General features: G+C 37.6%; 1 protein-coding gene across 1 annotated transcript in view; it reads left to right on the forward strand.

Moving 5' to 3' along the window:
* Positions 1-18,248, forward strand: part of TUT4 (terminal uridylyl transferase 4) — a 38,301-nt gene extending 20,053 nt beyond the window's left edge. The window contains 16 exon segments of the mRNA XM_010172545.1: positions 705-808; positions 1,191-1,248; positions 1,343-1,446; positions 2,114-2,203; positions 3,600-3,713; positions 4,830-4,907; positions 5,304-5,481; positions 5,850-5,897; positions 5,995-6,077; positions 8,052-8,171; positions 9,845-10,028; positions 11,009-11,106; positions 13,635-13,964; positions 14,013-14,160; positions 16,517-16,690; positions 17,705-18,248. Of these exon segments, the coding sequence (XP_010170847.1) occupies positions 705-808; positions 1,191-1,248; positions 1,343-1,446; positions 2,114-2,203; positions 3,600-3,713; positions 4,830-4,907; positions 5,304-5,481; positions 5,850-5,897; positions 5,995-6,077; positions 8,052-8,171; positions 9,845-10,028; positions 11,009-11,106; positions 13,635-13,964; positions 14,013-14,160; positions 16,517-16,690; positions 17,705-17,796 (2,003 nt within the window). The 3' untranslated portion in view covers positions 17,797-18,248.
* The last annotated feature ends 216 nt before the right edge of the window (positions 18,249-18,464 follow it).

Here is an 18,464-nt window from a genome sequence, read left to right on the forward strand (position 1 = left end):
CTTGTATCTTCCTGAACAGTATGTTATGCTTACAGAAACTTACTGATTGACCCAATTTACGTAGTCACAGGAAAAATATGGAACCTATATAAAGTATGAGTGTAACCAGAAATATTACTTGTACTGCCTTAAGAGTAGCTCTGTCTTATCTGTGGGGTAAAGCTGGACTTGTGACTGGGTTTGCACATTATTTTGATTTATTTAAAACAGTCGCATACCACAAAGCATAGCACCACATTTATTGGTTATAGTAACTCTTGGTTATAGCAACAACTTATAGGTTGCCCAAGGAAGTTGTAGATGCCCCCTCTCTGGAAGTGTTCAAGGCCAGGCTGGATGAGGCTTTGAGCAACCTGATCTAGTAGAAGATGTCCCTGCTGATGGCACAGGGGTTGGAACTGGATGATCTTTAAGGTCCCTTCCAATCCAAACCATTCTATGATTCTATGAACTCTGTAACATACCTCACTCATAAAAATTACCTGGGCTTTATCCTACCTTGCTTTCTATGAATAATTTTTGAAGTATTGTGCTTCCTCCTTTATCAAAGGTGAAGTCTTAGAAGTGACATTGTAAGCTCTCTCTTAAAGCTCATTTTTTATGGGCACCTACACATCTTAGTTAAGCTATGTTCCATAGTAAGCACTTACCATTCAGCTGTAAAAGAATTGTTTGTTTGTTTGTTTGTTTACTCTTTTGATCAGACAAAGCCAGACTTTGCTTGTTTGGCTCTTCAAAGAATGGATTTGGATTTCGGGACAGTGACCTAGATATATGCATGACGTTGGAAGGCCATGAAAATGCAGAGGTAAGAGTTTTGAAATTGATAAAGTTTACTATTTTAGAGTCAATAATTCTTTAAGGTTTTTTTTTTAATTCATTTAAGATTTCTATACACAGGAAAGGTAGGATTTTGCTAGTAGCAAATTGCCTTGTTGCACTCTGCACAGTTGAAGCAAGATATATCCTGTTTTACTTTTAATACCCTATAGGCACACATTTAGTGTAGTGTAGATGCCCACATAGAGAATGTGAGTCACCAGTTTATGTAAATTCATGTGCTGGCTTATTGCTTATTTCTTTTGGTACATAGACTTTTCCTCTCTGAAATATGTGTTTGATACTAGATGTACTTGTTAGGATAGGATCCACGTTTTAACATCTGAAGCTGTGGTCTTTGTTTTTCCTAGAAATTAAACTGTAAAGAAATAATAGAAGGTTTGGCAAAAGTTCTTAAGAAGCATCCAGGTAGGTATTTTAAAGTGTTACTTGTTTTGTAATTACATTTACTGTATATGTAGTTAATGGAAATGTTTTATGTACTAAAGTTTTGCTTCCCCAGGTTTGAGAAACATCTTGCCTATAACAACAGCCAAAGTGCCTATAGTAAAATTTGAACACAGACGAAGTGGGTTAGAAGGAGATATCAGTTTATACAATACACTGGTAAGCATCTGTTTGTGTTTGGGTTTGTGTTTAAAGAAAGGTTTTTAATTCATTGTAACTCGCTCAAATAATCATTTGAGGGAATAATTTTGAAACCAGAATGAAAATGCTTTTGTGTGTTTGGGTTTTTTTCCTTATGTTATTTAAATTCAGTGGCCTACGCTCTCAGCCCAGCCCAAGCAGCTGTATAACCTGATAGCAGAGCAGTGTCGTGGCACACAAAGCATTTTTGTGAATGCTTCTGAAGAGCTGTTAGTGCCACATACACCATGGCCTTTCTGACATCATGAATAGAATATCTTATCCCATCTTACATCTAGCACAGTGAAATTGCACAATTTTTTTATGTAATGGGCTCACATTCCCCTGTAAAGAAGATGCAGTTTGTGGAATTTGTTCCAGTGTGAGTCATCTTACAGACTTACTTATTTGCTGGTGTTTCCCAAGGTTCTTACTGTTGCTGCTGCATTAATACTGTCCTGGTTACATCTTTCAGTTATGTTTGTGCAGGAAATGTTGCATGAATTTTATGGAATACTGTGATTTTATTTTTTTTCCTCCAATTGTATTATGCATCTCCTGTGCTTGAACTGCAGACTATACTATAATTAACCATAAATTACACTGAAACACTGGTTTGATTTTTTTTTTTCTTCCCTTTTGCCAGGCACAGCACAACACCAGAATGCTGGCTACTTATGCAGCTATTGATCCTAGAGTGCAATACCTGGGCTATACAATGAAAGTTTTTGCAAAGGTAATATGAAAAGAAGGTGCTTATCTGTATAATACAGAGTCTTCTGAAACAGCCAGGGAGTTTTACCTTTTGCTCATGCTAACTGGAAAGGAGACAGTAGAATGCTGTTAATATAAGGCACTCTTTCTTAAACTGACTGTGCTCCATCTGATTGTGTGTGTGTCAGAATCAGGTTCTTTAGTCCTGGTATCTTCTGCTGTCTGTTGAAAGATTACTGTCTAAGAGGAAGCTGATGAAAGGAAAACTTTCATTTTTTTTCAATTTCAAACCAGCTACAATACAAAAAAACCCACAAACAAACAAAACTGAAAAAAGTGTTAACTGTAAGATGTAGGTGCATGTGGCTGTGCATGGGATTCCCAAGTTCCTGTATCTAGAACCAGCCCAGAGATTACTGCAGCTTTCTTCTGGCCTGCTTGCCTTGTTTTACTCATTGTAAAAATCAGGAGTAAATTTTAAATTAAATTAATTTTTTTTTGTAGTATTGCATATACTATTGTATACATTCTAAAAATCTGACTGTAAAGACCAAGTTTCCAAGTTGTGGGACATACACTCTTGTAGGTATATGTATGGAAGTGGCTTCATAGCTATACAAATACTCTATGTTTATGCAAAATGCTTCCTCCTCTGTCTGCATTGGCAGAAAAACCAGGAACAGCTGTCACTGCTGCTGCTAGTGTGAAAGTAATTTTTGAATCCCTGTTTTTTCCAGACCTAGGAGGCTGAAAATGCGTTGTTTATGACACGTGCTTGAAGCAAGGGTAGCTTAGAAGCAGGTGCTGTAGGAAGGTTATACTGTAATAAGATTTTCAAGCATAGTAAGGTAATTCACTGGTGTTTGATTTATGCTGTGTTGTGCAGGCTGGACCAGGGTTTAATTAGGTGTGTGTATGTATACTAGCAAAATGCCAGGTATTGCCTAAGTTGCCAGTACGAGATGGAAATACTTCCCTATTAATTATTTTTTAAAAGGGAGGGGGAACCAAAACAATAAGGAATCACAGAAACTGCTCTAGTAACATGAGTTTAGGAAAACTAAATTTTACAGTATTGAAACTGGACATCAGGTGTGGAGGTTTGTTGGAATTTCTGTTTTGGGGGTTTTGATTTGTTGTTTGTTTGTTTTTTTTTTTCAATTTGCACTTTATAAACAAAAAAAATATTTTGTCTGTGAGAAGCTTTTATGTTTTTATAGTCAAATTATGCTGTGGATTTGACAGATGGCACTTGACTGTAAGGGTGTTTATTTTTCAGGCTTCATAAAATGATTTTTAGTTATGAGATGAATTTATTTCCTGTTACTGATGGGGTTTCTGTTTGCTCTCTGACATAGTTGTTAGTCTTGAAGAAGAAAATGTAAATTCAGTATTTTTTTTATATGTATTTTTTTCAGCGCTGCGATATTGGTGATGCATCCCGTGGTAGTCTGTCTTCGTATGCCTATATTCTTATGGTTTTGTACTTTCTACAGCAGAGAAATCCACCAGTTATTCCAGTTCTTCAGGAGGTAGGTTTTCAGAAAAAAGAGGCCATGAAAATAGATGTGCTGTTTCTTCAAGCCAAATATGAGAAGTCTGGGCTTTTAAGGTTAGGGGGATGAAGGAAATATGGAGTCCTTCTGCTTCAGCAGGTTCCTAACTCCCGCTTGGTTTTAGTGGGTAAAACAGCAAGAAAATTACAACTAAATCGAGGATCTGTTGGTCCCAAGTTCTTCAGTTATATTTACTTTGGGCTTTTGGTCTTGTGTTGGTATTTATATACTGAACAGGATAGAAAAAAAAAATTGGCAGGTGGTGTGGAGAGAAGGGAATTGTAATTAGGAGTCTGTGCCAGATGCTCTAGGGATGTCAGTCCAGCTCTTACATCAGTTATTGTCAGATACATTATTTATTGCTCAACACCTTATCTGTAAGAGAAAAAGTTTATTTTATGATTTGGTGAGGGGAAAAAAAAAGATAACTAATCCTTTGGTACAACTTTAAAGATACTATTCACATGTGCCAGGAAACTTTATTAAGAAAATAACATTCTGTACCTCCATTGCATGGGTGGGGAGAATATAATTAGTCAGCTATCTGCCTCTTCTTGGATACACTCTGTAACTCCCAAGCACTTCTGAAAATTAGCCCTTTCTGACTTTTTTGTTGTCTGCATACAAGACGAAAATTGGCTTAAGTGCTGCAGTTGAGACTCAGACTGTCTTGATGATAGTTTAGTATTGGTTAGGGGTTGTTATTTTATTGCTGCCCTGAGAGTGCATTTAAATAACAGTGGAATTTCCCCTTGGCTTTGCTAAAGTCAAAATGTAATAGGAGTCATATAAAGCCTCCTTAGAGATTTTGTGGGCCAGAGGGATGTTGGAATCGTGATGAGGTAATTCAGTCATGTTTTCTTAGTTTCAAAGAACAAGTGAAAATAAAATATCCAAATAATTTGAGAGAGGTAGAGCAATAATGCAAAAAGACTTTCAGACTTTTTACCAATGCAAAATTCTGCTCATATAAGAAGAAATTGTTAAAATTAAAGATTTCCATTTTTGTATTATTTCTTACCAGCAAAACTGCAAGTCTTCTGTGATGACTTTGAGTTAGGGTGGTAACTGTGTCCCTCTCTATTTTGGCAGATATTTGATGGAAAACAGATTCCACAAAGAATGGTGGATGGATGGAATGCCTTTTTCTTTGATGACATGGAAGAATTGGTAATATTTTAATTCCAGAAGAGTCACTAAAACTGAAAGCTTTTTTTTTTTAATGGGAAAGTTAATACATTTCTTACAGTGTAATATATAAAAGAGTAGTTAAACTTCCATATCCCTATTATTACAAGTTCCCAAATGAGTCCTGTTTTGCTGATATGAGTGTCTGCTTTTTCTTGGTTTATTTTAAATCATTTCTAGATAACACAAATCAAGAACAATACTTTTTTACTCTTAATGAATACTCCAGCATTGAGGTTGTGTTAACTGTAGTGATTAAACCTTACTTTAACCAAATGAAAGTTCATGGTAGACAAACTCATAATTAGAGAGGTAGTTCAGGAGGAGAAGTACTTCAGTAACTATAGCTGAATAAATAGTGTCTTCAATTGCATGCAGAAGAAGCGCCTGCCTTCTCTTGGAAAGAACACTGAATCACTTGGAGAGCTCTGGCTAGGGTTGCTGCGATTCTACACGGAAGAATTTGACTTCAAGGAGTATGTGATCAGCATCCGGCAGAAGAAGCTGTTAACTACGTTTGAAAAACAGTGGACATCCAAATGTATTGCCATCGAAGGTACTTACCTGCTGAATTTTTGTTCCATTAATGAGGGAGTGATGCACGCCGTTGCTTGAGGATCTGTTCTCCATGTTGCACAGGATCTTTATGTGAAGAAATTACCATCAGTGTTTAAAAAAAACCCATTGTTTGCAAATCCTACAGTTTACAAAATGTCATTAGACTCCTAACTAGCAGTATATATTAGTAAATTGCTCTTACTTTTATTATGGTTAGTCACATATTTTTAAAACACTCATCATTGCTTTGCTATCACCTACTCTGTGAGTGCATTTGAAAAGGAATTCTCTATGTTAAAATAAAAAAAAAATTGTTCCAGCATATTTTTTTTCTAACTGATTTGTTTTTTTCCCTTCTTTACACAGATCCTTTTGACTTGAATCATAATCTTGGTGCTGGAGTCTCTAGGAAAAGTAAGCTATTAATGTCTACTAATGATTAATGTTTACTGATTTCTAAAGTGTTGTGCCTTTTCTGTTGTTTTCCAATAACTCTGTCTTTCTCCAATAGTGACGAATTTCATAATGAAGGCATTTATCAATGGGAGAAAATTATTTGGGACCCCATTCTACCCAACTGTTGGAAGAGAAGCTGTAAGTTTTCATAGTTTTTAATATGTTTTTTACTTTGTCCACTGAACTGATTAATCCAAGCCGAATCTCTTGTATGTCATTATCAATTTGGTATGCGCAGTATATGTAATTATACATCATCTGCATAAAATTTACAGTTTATATTGGGCTCCTGCAATATAAAATTCACAGAAGTAGTTGGATAGGTGATGGGTATTTTTGAAAGGTTTGGGAGGAAAGTAAGCTTATGGTTTTTGTTTTTTTATAAAATCTTCATTGTGTGACAGTAAGTATTGCAGAAAACTGCAAAATGGCTGTAAAACCCAGAAACAGCTTTAGGGACTTCATGAGCTATTCATGTAGCTAAAGAAAACAGACTCACAAGATGCTACATCCTACTTATTTTTCCAGTTGGTGAGAAGAGTAAGGATTGCTGCTTAAGGCAGGAAAAGGACGACAATCAACTTTTTTTTTTTTTTTTAATCAGTTAACCTTCAGAATTTGCATAGTGAGTCAGGATCAGGAATGTGTTCATGCAGTATCATCTGAGAGAAAGTACTCCTCTGTGCTACAGGGTCCAGTCATTGATGCATAATAGAGAACTATTAGAACTATTTTTTTTTTCCTAATATGAGCAAATAAATCATCTGGAGTTAATATTTTTAACATCTACTTAGAAAGGTATTTTCTAAACCAGTTAAGAGGACTGTTCTCCCAATGGCTTTCAACAGGGTTTGTGTTTCTAAAGGATTTTGAAAAACCTCTGAAAGCTTTTTATTTCCCCTCATCCTTCCTCAACTTCTCTTTTCCATTTGCTTACTTTATCTGTGTTTTTTCTGAGTTTGTATTAAATGTTCTTTGATGTATTCTGTTTTGTGCTGTGCCTAATAAAATAGGACCTGTTTTTATTGGGGCTTTTGAGTACTACTGAGATACAAATAATAAAGAATTACAGTGTGGATGTAGTTATCTGTAACCAACAAATGCATGAACATATGTAATAAATATTATTGCTAATAATTTTTTTTTTTTTAATAATTCTTTACTTACATGTTCAACACAAGGCTATAGTGCTTCTGGAAAGTATATATTTTGTATTTGTATATGTGGTTGTGTTGTTCTGCCTCATCTCAGATTTCCACTGAACATTTTACATGATAAAAGGCAAGACAGAAAGCAGCCTTAGCATGCAAATAACCTGTCTCTTATGTGAGGGAAGTAATGCCAGTAGTATTACATAGCATTTTATTTCTGCAAAGTGCCCAATAAAAGGAGTTCCCAGTCTCCTCCTTAAGCCAGTGCCCTGTATTGTAGCTTAGTGGTACAGAGAGGAAACTGCAGTAAAAAGGTTCAATTACCTGTCTACAGTAGGACTTTGTTTCTGAGCTGGGGTTAGGACATTTCTGATAGTTCCTCTTTTTGAGTCTTTCAGGCAGGATAATACTTTCACAATGTTGATGTTGTTCAGAGGCTGTAAACTGTGGCCTTTGTGCTGACACACATCAGAACTGCAGCTGTCCTTAGCAAATTCCAGGGGAGGGGCGTGGTATAGGTCAGCATGCAGATGCTCCATCTGTTTCCCACCTGAGCTTTCTTCTGTCTAGGGAAATACAATCATGTCATTTGGGAAGGGACATAGGCTGCTTTGGAAAGCGTACAAGCAGTGACTCAGATACCAAAATAGATCACATGCAAAAAAATTGCCCTCTTCAGAGTCTTTGAGGAAGTGAAAGGTAGGCAGTAGGCTGGAGCCTGAACAAGCTCTTCTGCAAATTGAGCCTCTGTCCCTAAGACTAAATACCCCTTTTTACCCAAACTGCTCCATATCTCTGAATAAGCTGCCATTATCTAGGGGAAGAAAAAAGACTAGGCATCATCTAAGAAGTAGTAAAATGTAGGGAACAATAGGAGATTAAAGCTGTCCATTGTGCTTTCACTTCTCAACCTTGTAAGTGAATGGTTCATATATTGTATCTGTCTGATCTGTTTTGATAGGAATACTTTTTTGACTCAAAAGTGCTGACAGATGGAGAATTAGCACCCAATGACAGATGTTGTCGTGTCTGCGGAAAAATTGGTCACTACATGAAAGACTGTCCAAAGAGGAGGAGGTAAGTAATACACAAAGCTAATGTAAAATCTTTGACATTAAATCAGGAAAGATTTGAATATTTGAAATTTTAATGGAAATGAAGAATACACTGAATTGCAGAGAAAATCACAGCTTCATATCTGATCCTCAAATTCCCATCCTATTTTTGCTTTTTTAAAGACTTTTTTTGTTCATCTCTTTAAATTGTAGAGTGTTTATGCAAGCACACAGGGAGTAAAGTCAACTGTCTGTAATATGTTAATAGTTTTGCTTCATGATCTATCTGTAGTTACAGCTTACCTTAAAATTTAGATCACTAAATTATCTTTTTATAGTGTAAACATTCAGATGGAGACCATATTACCTGACTGCACAATGTGTAATGTATTAAAATGGATTTCCTGTAGTGATCATGTTCGGAAGACAGTGTTGAATTTGAATTGTTCTCTAGATCTGATAACGTACCTCTGGAAGGCAGGTAAAAGTTCATTTATTAAAATCTAGGAGTAGTTAAAATGTACATAGTTAAGGTGCATTTCTGTAACATCATACGAGTGCCAGTCGCTTAATGATCTTACACTCGTACATTAATTGCACTTATGAGTTTTGGATCCAGTACTCCTGCAAAAGGAGTCCCTCGTACATACAGGTCAATGTCTCCAAAGATAATTTAGCAAGAATTGACAGACAATGTGCACTCTTTGCATTTTTACATCTTTGGATTTTTCATGACCCGTTCAGTGTAGGTTGTCTGACTCCTCCTAAAACACACTGAAGCCCTTAGAATGCAGATTAAAGTCTGGGCTTTTTCATTTGCTCCTTATGTTCAGTTGTGTGCTCCAGAATTCTTCAAAAGATTCTCGGTCTCTTCCTGCTACAAAGTCCTTGTTTACAGCCTTTTGTTCAGTCAGCAGGGTTCAAAATACACGAAACTGGACTGGAAATCTAAGGTCACGGGCTGACTTGTTTCTTTCAGCCACTCCCTAACATACTTCTCACAAGCACTAGCACACTGAATTTCATCACCTCTTTCTTTCCCTGTATCTGCCTAAGGAAAGAAGTTGTGATCTGCTCTTCACAGGGTCTGCTACTTCAGCACAGCCACATGGAATCTCTCTCAAATTGTGTTTACAGCTCACAAAGTATTAATATTTAACAATCCTACAGATACAATGTGGAAAAAAGACATTTATTTCTTGTCTTGGTTCCTGATCACTAATTCTTCTGTGGTTTGTTGTATTAGTACTGAGTGCTTGAAAGAGTCTCAGTGCTTTCTTTCACATCCTGTCTCGGTTCAGGATACTAACATATTCTTATAGAGAAATATGCCATCTCCAGTCAGAAGGAGCTTTTATCTACAAGATACAGCTAATTTGTTTTGTGTATAATCTGACTCAGTGGGATTGTTGCATAGAACTACTCAGAAACTAACTGCCAGGCTAAGCCTACTTAACTGTAAGTGTAGCTCTGCGCTAATACAGTTAGATAGCTTCTGGAAATTCTGGGGAGCTTCTAAGTTTGTTAAGTTCATACAAACAGGTTGTTAACCAGCCCAGATTCTGAAAGTGTTTTCCTGGGATTCCTAAGATACTTGTATTCTGGTACAGCTGTTGGTTATGTAACCATTTCCTTTGAACATACAAATAAAACAACTCTGTAGAGATATATTTTTTTTCTGTGTGTGGTTTTGTGATAGTGCTAATAAAAATTATTATTCAGGTTGAAGAAAAAGGAGAATGAGAAAGATGATGAAAAAGAAGTGAAGGAAGATGATAGAGAAACAAGAGAGAAAAGGTGTTTCATCTGTGGGGATGTGGGTCACGTTAGAAGAGATTGTCCTGAATTCAAACAAACCCGTCAGAGAAATAGCAGTGTGCCAGGTAAGTTAATGTGTTATTAGTATAATTTGAAAGTTCTGAGATCCCTTCTCTCTAGGTTTCTATACAGACCTGGTAATTATCTTAAAAAATTTCTGCAACTAATGATTTCGGTCATTGCAAATACAGCTTTTAGTCTAAGTGTTGCTTTTCTTCAAGGGGAGTAATGCCTCCTGAAGTACAGTCTTTGCATGGGTGGTAAAAATGTACTCAGCAGTAAGTATAGTGTACTTCAGGGTATTGCATTATTGAGTCTTCCACTCACAGGGGGTGCATTTAGGAGTAGTAATAATAGTAATTGAATGCATTTCCTCTTCCAAATGTTTCTCAAATGTTAGCTAACCCTCCATCATCTGTGAGAGGTAAGTAAATTTTCACTAAAAATCAGTAGTCTCATTTCCAGAAGCATACAGATGCATTAGGAAGCTAGATCCAGCTTTCAAATTACTGTTAGTAATTAGAGACAAGTCTAATTGCAAACCTATTCAAGTTAGGCCCTTAGGTGCCTGCAGTACTTGAAAAAGCAGGGAAAGCAATAATAAATGAATTTCAGATAGAACCTTGCTGCTTTTCTGTATTCCAGTCTCCCTCACTCTCTCTCTCTTTTTTGGTTTGGTTTTTTTTTTTCCTTTGCCCAAAAGTTTCTGCTGTTGCTATTTAAAATCCCACTGCTTACAGCAGTAGCATGGAGACTTGTATGGGGTAGCATTGCCACCTGATAGTAAAGTGGGCTTTGTTCATGCTAGAATCTATATTACTCAGTATTAGAGTTTAGCTCTCTAGATTAGATTTAGGTCTACCTATCAATGTTGGCTGTTGCCAATAGAGGGAAAGCATTCCACTTAAAGGAGAGGTGAAGTTAAAGTGATTTACCTACTCCGTGTCACATGAGAGTTAAGGTATCACTGACTCGCAGTTCTGCGTTCATTATTCTGTCATCTGTAACCTTGTGGTTTTTATTAACATTTTTGTTCCTTGATTAGGCACCCAGCTGGTCCGAAGCATGGTAAATTCACAGCTAGTGGCTGTGAGTCCGCAGCAAGTGGAACGACCCTTGCGCACTAGACAGTCATCAGAATGTGTAAGTTCCAATTAGCTATGGTATTGAAGTAAGCAAGCTGTAGCAAACCAGCGATCCTGGGCCATGCTAGGAGCAGGTTTGCACAATTTTTTCTCAACAGATTCTGAGCTTTATAATGACAACATTGCACTCTGACAGATAGTGGAACTTTGATTTATAATGTAGTGTTTCTTGGAGAGCATTTATGGGCTTTCTATATGGAAACTACATAGTCAAATTTCATATGAGATAGTGAAGCTGGCATTTCAGAACTGCAAGCTATCTCTGAAATTTAAGCTAGGATGCCTTTTGAAGTCTTGTGCCTAGTTATTCTGGCAATGTTCTGGAGTTACTGAGGGAAGTAAAGCAGAGCTCATTGTTAACATACTGAAGACTTAGGTTTGTGACTATCGTGATCTCTGTGGTTTAAGAGATTTGTCTTAAGGGACTGTCATGAACAAGCAGGGAATGCAGATGAATCATACTTCAATTCAGGTGTGATACATGGGGCAAAAGTCTGCCAGAGCACACTAGAAGCACAAACTGAACAAAGGGGAAAATTTTGGTAGTTTTCTCTTACAGTTTGTTCAAGTCTTTACAGAACTAGGTAAAATATGTTTAGCCTGCTTCTGAGTGGAGATGGATAACAGAGGGTAATTAAGCAAATACAGCTGTTCCCATTTAATGTTTTTGAAGTACAGAATACAGCAGAAATTCATTAATTTTAAGCTGTTAGTCTGAGAAACATGTGCCTGCTAATGAAGCTGGCAAGTAAGCAAACACAGTAATCAGGGCTGCTGATCACTTGTGCTCTTTGTTCAGTTTACTGCTTTAGGTGTAGAGTATTTCCGAACTGATCAGCCAGCATTTATTGGAATGCTTGCTCCACTAAGAGCAACTTTATTACATTATTTTTACTATAATAATATGCTGTTAAGGAGGGACTGATACAGCCCAAGGGCTAAATGGCTGAAGGGCTGAACTGCCACCATGCTATTACATGACACAGGAGTATCTTTTTAGGTTCCTTAGTATTCCTGGTTGGGGAAATTGAAGCTGGACATGTGGGTGCACACACAGGCACACCATGCACACTGGACCTGCTGCATGTGCACATTCTTGTGTCATCTGGATGTTGTGGACTCTGTGTGTGTGTGTGGTGCATAGTTGTCATTTGGACAGGATTTCTTGGTGAATATGTGCTGTCCAGGGATTGCTTGAGGATAATGAGAAGGGGGAATGTTAGTGGAGCAAGAGGGAGAGAGAAGGGAAAGCAGGAGTGTGGAAGCAGACCAAGAGGCTGGAGCTTAACATTTCTCCTCTCCTGCTGCTGGCATGTCCAGTGTGTGCTTGTGGTGGTTTGAAGTTTGCAGGGAGGCTGTAGTCAGTGCATGTGCTCTATTTTTATAACATTTAAATGATTAAACCAGTCATCTTTCAAAACCCAGGTTTTACCTTCTCTTCTTGGTTGATAGAAAGGCATAGGAGGCACTTACACAAGAACAGTTGGAATAGCAGTAGGGAGCAGTCCCAGCATCTGGGCTTCAGCTTTTGCCCAGGCAAAGACACACAGCATGCTGTGATGAGGGTTGCTCTGAAGGGCTGGTGTGGGGAAGTCCTGCAGACTTCTGGTGATTGAAGAAAAGTGACTGCCGATTTAAACGGACAGGCGAGCAGTCATGGGTAGTGACAGTCTGCAGAGACCTTTAACTTCAGATGTTTGACAGCAGCTGAGTTACTTGGAGCTTAGCTCTCTGCTGTATTCTATGGAGAGAGACAAGCAACTCCAAGGGGAGATTGAGATCTAAGATTCAGGTTAATCCAGACATTGGTAATGAATTTTGGCAGATAAACTAGGGAACTCTTTTCCCAGCCACCCCAGTTCTTGAAGTGCTTCTCTGTTTAGTTGCAATATGAAACAGATGAAAGAGGCTCATGCCTTTTTCTGTTGCTGGTGAAAGGAAAAGTTTTCTAAGAGTTCTGCAAAGGCTGTAATAATTGCTATTTCTCTGCCTTTAGTCATGGCCCAGCATCAGGATGTGGAGGTTGAAACTGGGTTTTTGGAGTTTCAGTTTCTTGTTCAACAGATTAAATAAAAATTAAAGAAATATTAAGAGCTTACTTTGGAATTCCTTTAAAAAAAAAAGTGTCTGTAGTAAGAAGAACCACTCTATTTAGAAATAAGGTAATTAGTTATTGAGATTCTGGGTTGTAAATAAGTAGGGTGGGGAAGATGCTGATTAAAAATCAGAAACAGATGTGTGAGGAGTCTATTGAAGAGCTTGGGGCTAATGTTTGCTCAGAATGATGTTTCTGATGGTGGGATGTGCCACGTTAACAGACCAAATTATCTGAGGGTGAAAATCAGTGTCAGTCGAATGGTACTTATTTAAACCAGCAGGAACTCGGGCACAGCATTTGGGGTGTTGCTGGGGAGTGGTTTGTCTTTTTTATGAATAGTCTAATACAGTGGGTGCTTATTAAAGAAAAACACCATTGAATGTCTAGTGAACTAATCAGAAATACATACTTTCTTTTTCCCCCTCCAGTCTGATTCGCATCAGTCATCTTACTCTCCACAACCTCAACAATTTACACAGAATTCCTCTCAGCCAGCCTCCATTAACCAGACTCAGCCACAACCAATATCCCAGTCTAAGCACGTTCCGCAACCACAGCAGGGTGCACAGCCACCCCATCAGGTCCAGCTGGCTTTGTTTAACTTTCCCCAATCTCCCCCAGGTCAGTATTCTACCTTGCATAACCTGGGACTACTTCAGATGCACCATCACCACCAAATTCAGCTTCCCAACACTTCTTGGCCTATTCATGGGCCCGTTATTCACTCTGCACCGGGTAACCCTCCTCATTCTACAAATGTTCCATTTTCTATGAGATCTGGCAGCAGCAGCACCACAAGTAACCAGAGCAGTGTAAGCTTGAATGATCCCAGTATCATCTTTGCACAGCCTGCTGCCAGGCCCATGGGAATCCCCAGCACTTCTCATGAGGGACACTGGCACAATCCTGTGACTCCAAACTCACTGGTGAACAATGGCACTGTGGGGAATTCAGGTAACTCTTCTCTGTTGTATCAAACCTCTCGTACTTTGTGTACAAATGTTCAGTGTTACAGAAACAGCTAACTCTATTTCAACTTGTTTTAGATTAACAATACGATGCTTAAGAAACTAAGTCATTACCTTCACTGTCTTAAAACATTCTTATGGGAAAAAAAAATTGGGCAAGTTGGGTCATTGTAACTTTCAGGCATTGGTCCTATCTGCCATTAGTGGCTGTGCAACACATGAGAAATCATGCATTCAACAGAGAAATGTTCTAACACTTGTTTGAGTCTAAAGCACATTTCTGTGAATGTGCTTACAAATTCGGTTTCCATTTGTGTTGTTATGTAGTTTATTAGACGAATGTGGAGACTGCAACTGCGCACTTAGAGACCGGCAGAATTACGGCTGTGCAAGTTGGATATTGCCTCCTTGCATTTCGTGCAATATGACAGCATCTTACGCATTTTTTTTTCCCCTGTAGTTTATCCTGCCACATTTAACTTCCTTAACCTTGACATCATTTCCTGAAAATACTTCATACAGATTTTCCCTGTGCCCAGTGGGCAACAGCCTTCTGCCTTGTACCAAAGCCAAGTACATTTCAGGCTGAGAAAAACAATATATAGTAGTTAAAGCCCATACAGTTCTCTGTGCACCATAAACTGTGCAGCCCCTAAATTTTAACTGTGATCTTTAGATCATGATAATGGTCTTTTGATCTATTCTGAGTTAAACTCCCTCTGTGTTTAAAAGAAGATATATCCATCATACAAGATACTGGTGCAGTTGTTCATCACGAGGTGGAAATTTTGAATCTCCCGCACAGCCTTTCTCTGCACTAATAAGGTGCTTGACAGTAGATTTTCAGCTGAGTCCACCCCAGCTCTGACTTTTTCTCAAACAGCTCTTTCCAATCCAAGTCATCTTACCCAGGTAGCAGCCTTCTTTCAGACAAGCTCCCCAAATCCTAGTTTCTGCTCTGTTCTCCCTTCACAAGTCCTGTTTTCATAATGTAGTCAGTCAGTCTTTGTCTCCAGTCTTTTTCCTTTTGCTCTATCTCAGTTTGTTTCCTTCCACTCTCATTGTGCCTGCACAGAAGGTTTCCCAGTTTTCTTGTGATGTCAGTCACTATTTTTTTTCCCCTTCCCTCAACTTCCATCTATTTCCATTCTCATCACACTTCTTTTCCTAGTTCCCAGTCCTGGTATTTTTTTCTCTTTGTATGTTAATAAGTTTTGTTTCCTTTTTGGCTTAGATGCCATTAAGGTGGAGTCACTGAGTAGGCACACAGTAGAGATGAGCTGCCTGCTCTCTGTTTGAAGCCTGCTTTCCTGCTTGCTCAGGACAATTTGGGAACAGTAAGTTCATGGAAACTTTGTCTTGGCTTACTTAATTTTGAGTTGGAAGGAGTGACTTTTTTCTTTTCAGTAGACAATTGATCAGAAGTAGGATCATTAGAAGTTTCAGGCAGACAACTTTTTTTCATGCTTACTGCAGAGCCATGCTTCATGTTTAATTGTATAAAAGTTACTGTTCCTTTTAAATGTGTAGCTTACTTCTATTTAATGAAAGTCTGTCTGCAAGTTTTTTTTTTTATGATATGCCTGAAGGGCAGCTGATATACTGAGGATAGTTAATTAAATATATTTATTTATTTTTTAATGTACATTGATGAAGTTTTTAAATTAGCAGGCATTGCTGTCTTATAAAATTGGGAGCTACAAATAAAAAGAGCAGAATTAGTCATACAGCATTTGGCATCAACTGTTGTGTGTCTTGCCTCCTTGGATGCTTGATTTCTCATTCCTAATGCTGCAGTAATACTGGATTTGTAAATTGAATAGCTTACAATTTCTGTACTTATTTCAAAAGTTTTTATTTTTCTCTCTAAAAATCAGTTTTAAGTTGGTCTGATAATCTATATATCAGGTTTCTTAAGCATACAGGTATTAGTGGAATTCCAGTGTACATCTTCTGAGAATTATTTCTTGCAGTAGGATAATAGCTTTCATGTCACAGCTATGTCAGTGATAGTATCTGTGTGGGATTAGATATTAGTAACATTGTTCAGACCTTGTATTTTTCATCATGAGAATGACATAGGAATAGTGAAATTGTAAGTCTTAATTTTAATATTGATTCACACTCTCTCTTCCTCCTCAATAAATTCTCTTACAGTGAATAATGAAATAATTTAGGTGGTAATTTTTATTGATGCATATTAAAAAAAAAAAAGCCTAGCACATCAGACTAATCACATTAAGTCCCCTGCAAACTGTTATTTAAGATGTAAATTGTATTTGTGACTTACTGTTTAATTATTTCAACTTGCAATGTGCTTTTCCCTTTCAATTGAAAAATAGATCAGGGTTTCCAAGGACAGTTTGGTAAAATGAACCCTCCTTCTGTCCCTTGGGACCATGGGACCCCTACCCATTTTCCTCTCCTCCGAGGAGCGTGGCCTTACAATATGCCTCAGAACTACATGCAGCAGGGAAATGCCAGCTATCCACCGAACAAACCTTTCTACCCTCAAGGTACTAGAACTAGTATATGAATCAACAGCTCATGCAACATGTCTCTTTACTGTCTCAAAGGCTTTAAAAGCCAAGAAATCATGTTTCACTTGCTGGGCTCCCTGGAACCATAATGAATCCAAGAGTCAAATCATCGCTTCAGCTTCCTGTATGGATGAATGAAAATCTCTGTGGGAGGGAAGGGGTTAAATCAAATTCTGAAATCTGAGCCAATTTGCAGTCTGTTGCCCTTCTAGCCTCTTTCTCCTTCACTGCTGCTGTCTCACTGTAGAGCCACCTCTGCTTCAATAGAGGTTAAGATGATTTGCCCATGAGCATGTTAAGAATATGAAAAAATTTCTGTCCTAATTAATTTTATTTGGCTTTTGTACCTTGCTTTGTGGAATGACTTCCATAGAGAAAAACTTACAAGACCATAAGAATAATTCAGGTTGGAAGGGGCCTCTGGAGGTTATCGAGTCCAGCCCATCTGCAGTCAAAGCAGCACTAACTTCAGAGTTAGATCAGGTTCAGTTATTCAGGGAACTTTGAAGGACTGACTTTATCTCAACTCTTTCTGATGGTAGCGAATGGTAAAGGTGTTGAGCATCTGGCAGGATTGGGAAAGGCTGTATGAAAAAGACCTTTAGCTCCACTAAGAGAGAAACTATGCCCAGATTTTACTTGGAGGCTTTGCAATTACCGTGTTGCTGGGAGATAGTGGCACCAAATCCTTCTTTCAAGATCTAATTTATTTGCTGTAGCGAGGTTTCCAAGTGAGACCCGTATTTAAAAATGATGAAATTGGTTTTGTTAAATAACTAATGTAGTGCAACAAAACTATGTATTGATGATTCTGAGGGAATTTTGGATTAAAGTAATAGTGCATTGTCCCATTAAATGGGTTAGTCGTACAGATAGCATTTGTGTCAGTCTAGTAAATGGCTTTATTTCTAAGATTAATACATTGAATATAGCCGAGCACTGTTAATTATATTTAATTTGCTGAAGTAACTGTAATCCATTTTCTTTTAGCTGGTCCCCTGATGCAGAGTAACCAGCGGTTCTCGCTTCTGTCTCAAGGACACCCACACTTGAATCTGAATTACATTCAACAGAAAAAGTGAAATTTAATGGGATTGTGGGTGGGTGGGGGGAGGGGAGGAAAAAAAATTCAGGTTCTGATTTAAAATCTTAATGCAACATGTTTAGATACCAGATTATTTAAGACTGTTTTTAAACTGTATCATTTGTACATAGATACGAACTATAGTTTTTACTAGTATCACAAAACTGAGTGATACAAATTTCATCTATTTTATTACCCTATTTTTAAGGGGAATTGTGTTTTGTTTTATCTTGATAAACTGTAAAGAGAGAGAATTTTTAAAATTAAGTTCTTTATTTTCTATTAGCTGTATTCATACTTTGGTTGCTTCAGACTTTATATATATATTGTTCTAAAAAAAATAAAATTAGAAGGGGATTTCATGTGTTTAAAAATTTGTCACTTCTATTCTTTACAGAACTATGTAGTGCCAAAAAACTTTTTAAAAAGAAAAATAAAACTGCAAAAAAAGGACCTAAGGCTTTTTCCTCTTCCCTATTTGTATGCATGCTTGCATTTAACTGCAGTTAGGAAACCAGAATAATAAAAATGGCTTTAATTTAGTTATCTTAAAGAAGAGATGAAAAATGAACAGCTTTAACGAGGCCTAGAGTCAGCACACCTGTTTTTCCCTATGCAGGTGTCACTGCCAGTGTATCTTTCTTGTAAAATACTTGATTGAGGGAA

The sequence above is a fragment of the Antrostomus carolinensis genome, unplaced genomic scaffold (genome assembly GCF_000700745.2).
Source record: "Antrostomus carolinensis isolate BGI_N321 unplaced genomic scaffold, ASM70074v2 scaffold6827, whole genome shotgun sequence".
NCBI lineage: Eukaryota > Metazoa > Chordata > Aves > Caprimulgiformes > Caprimulgidae > Antrostomus > Antrostomus carolinensis.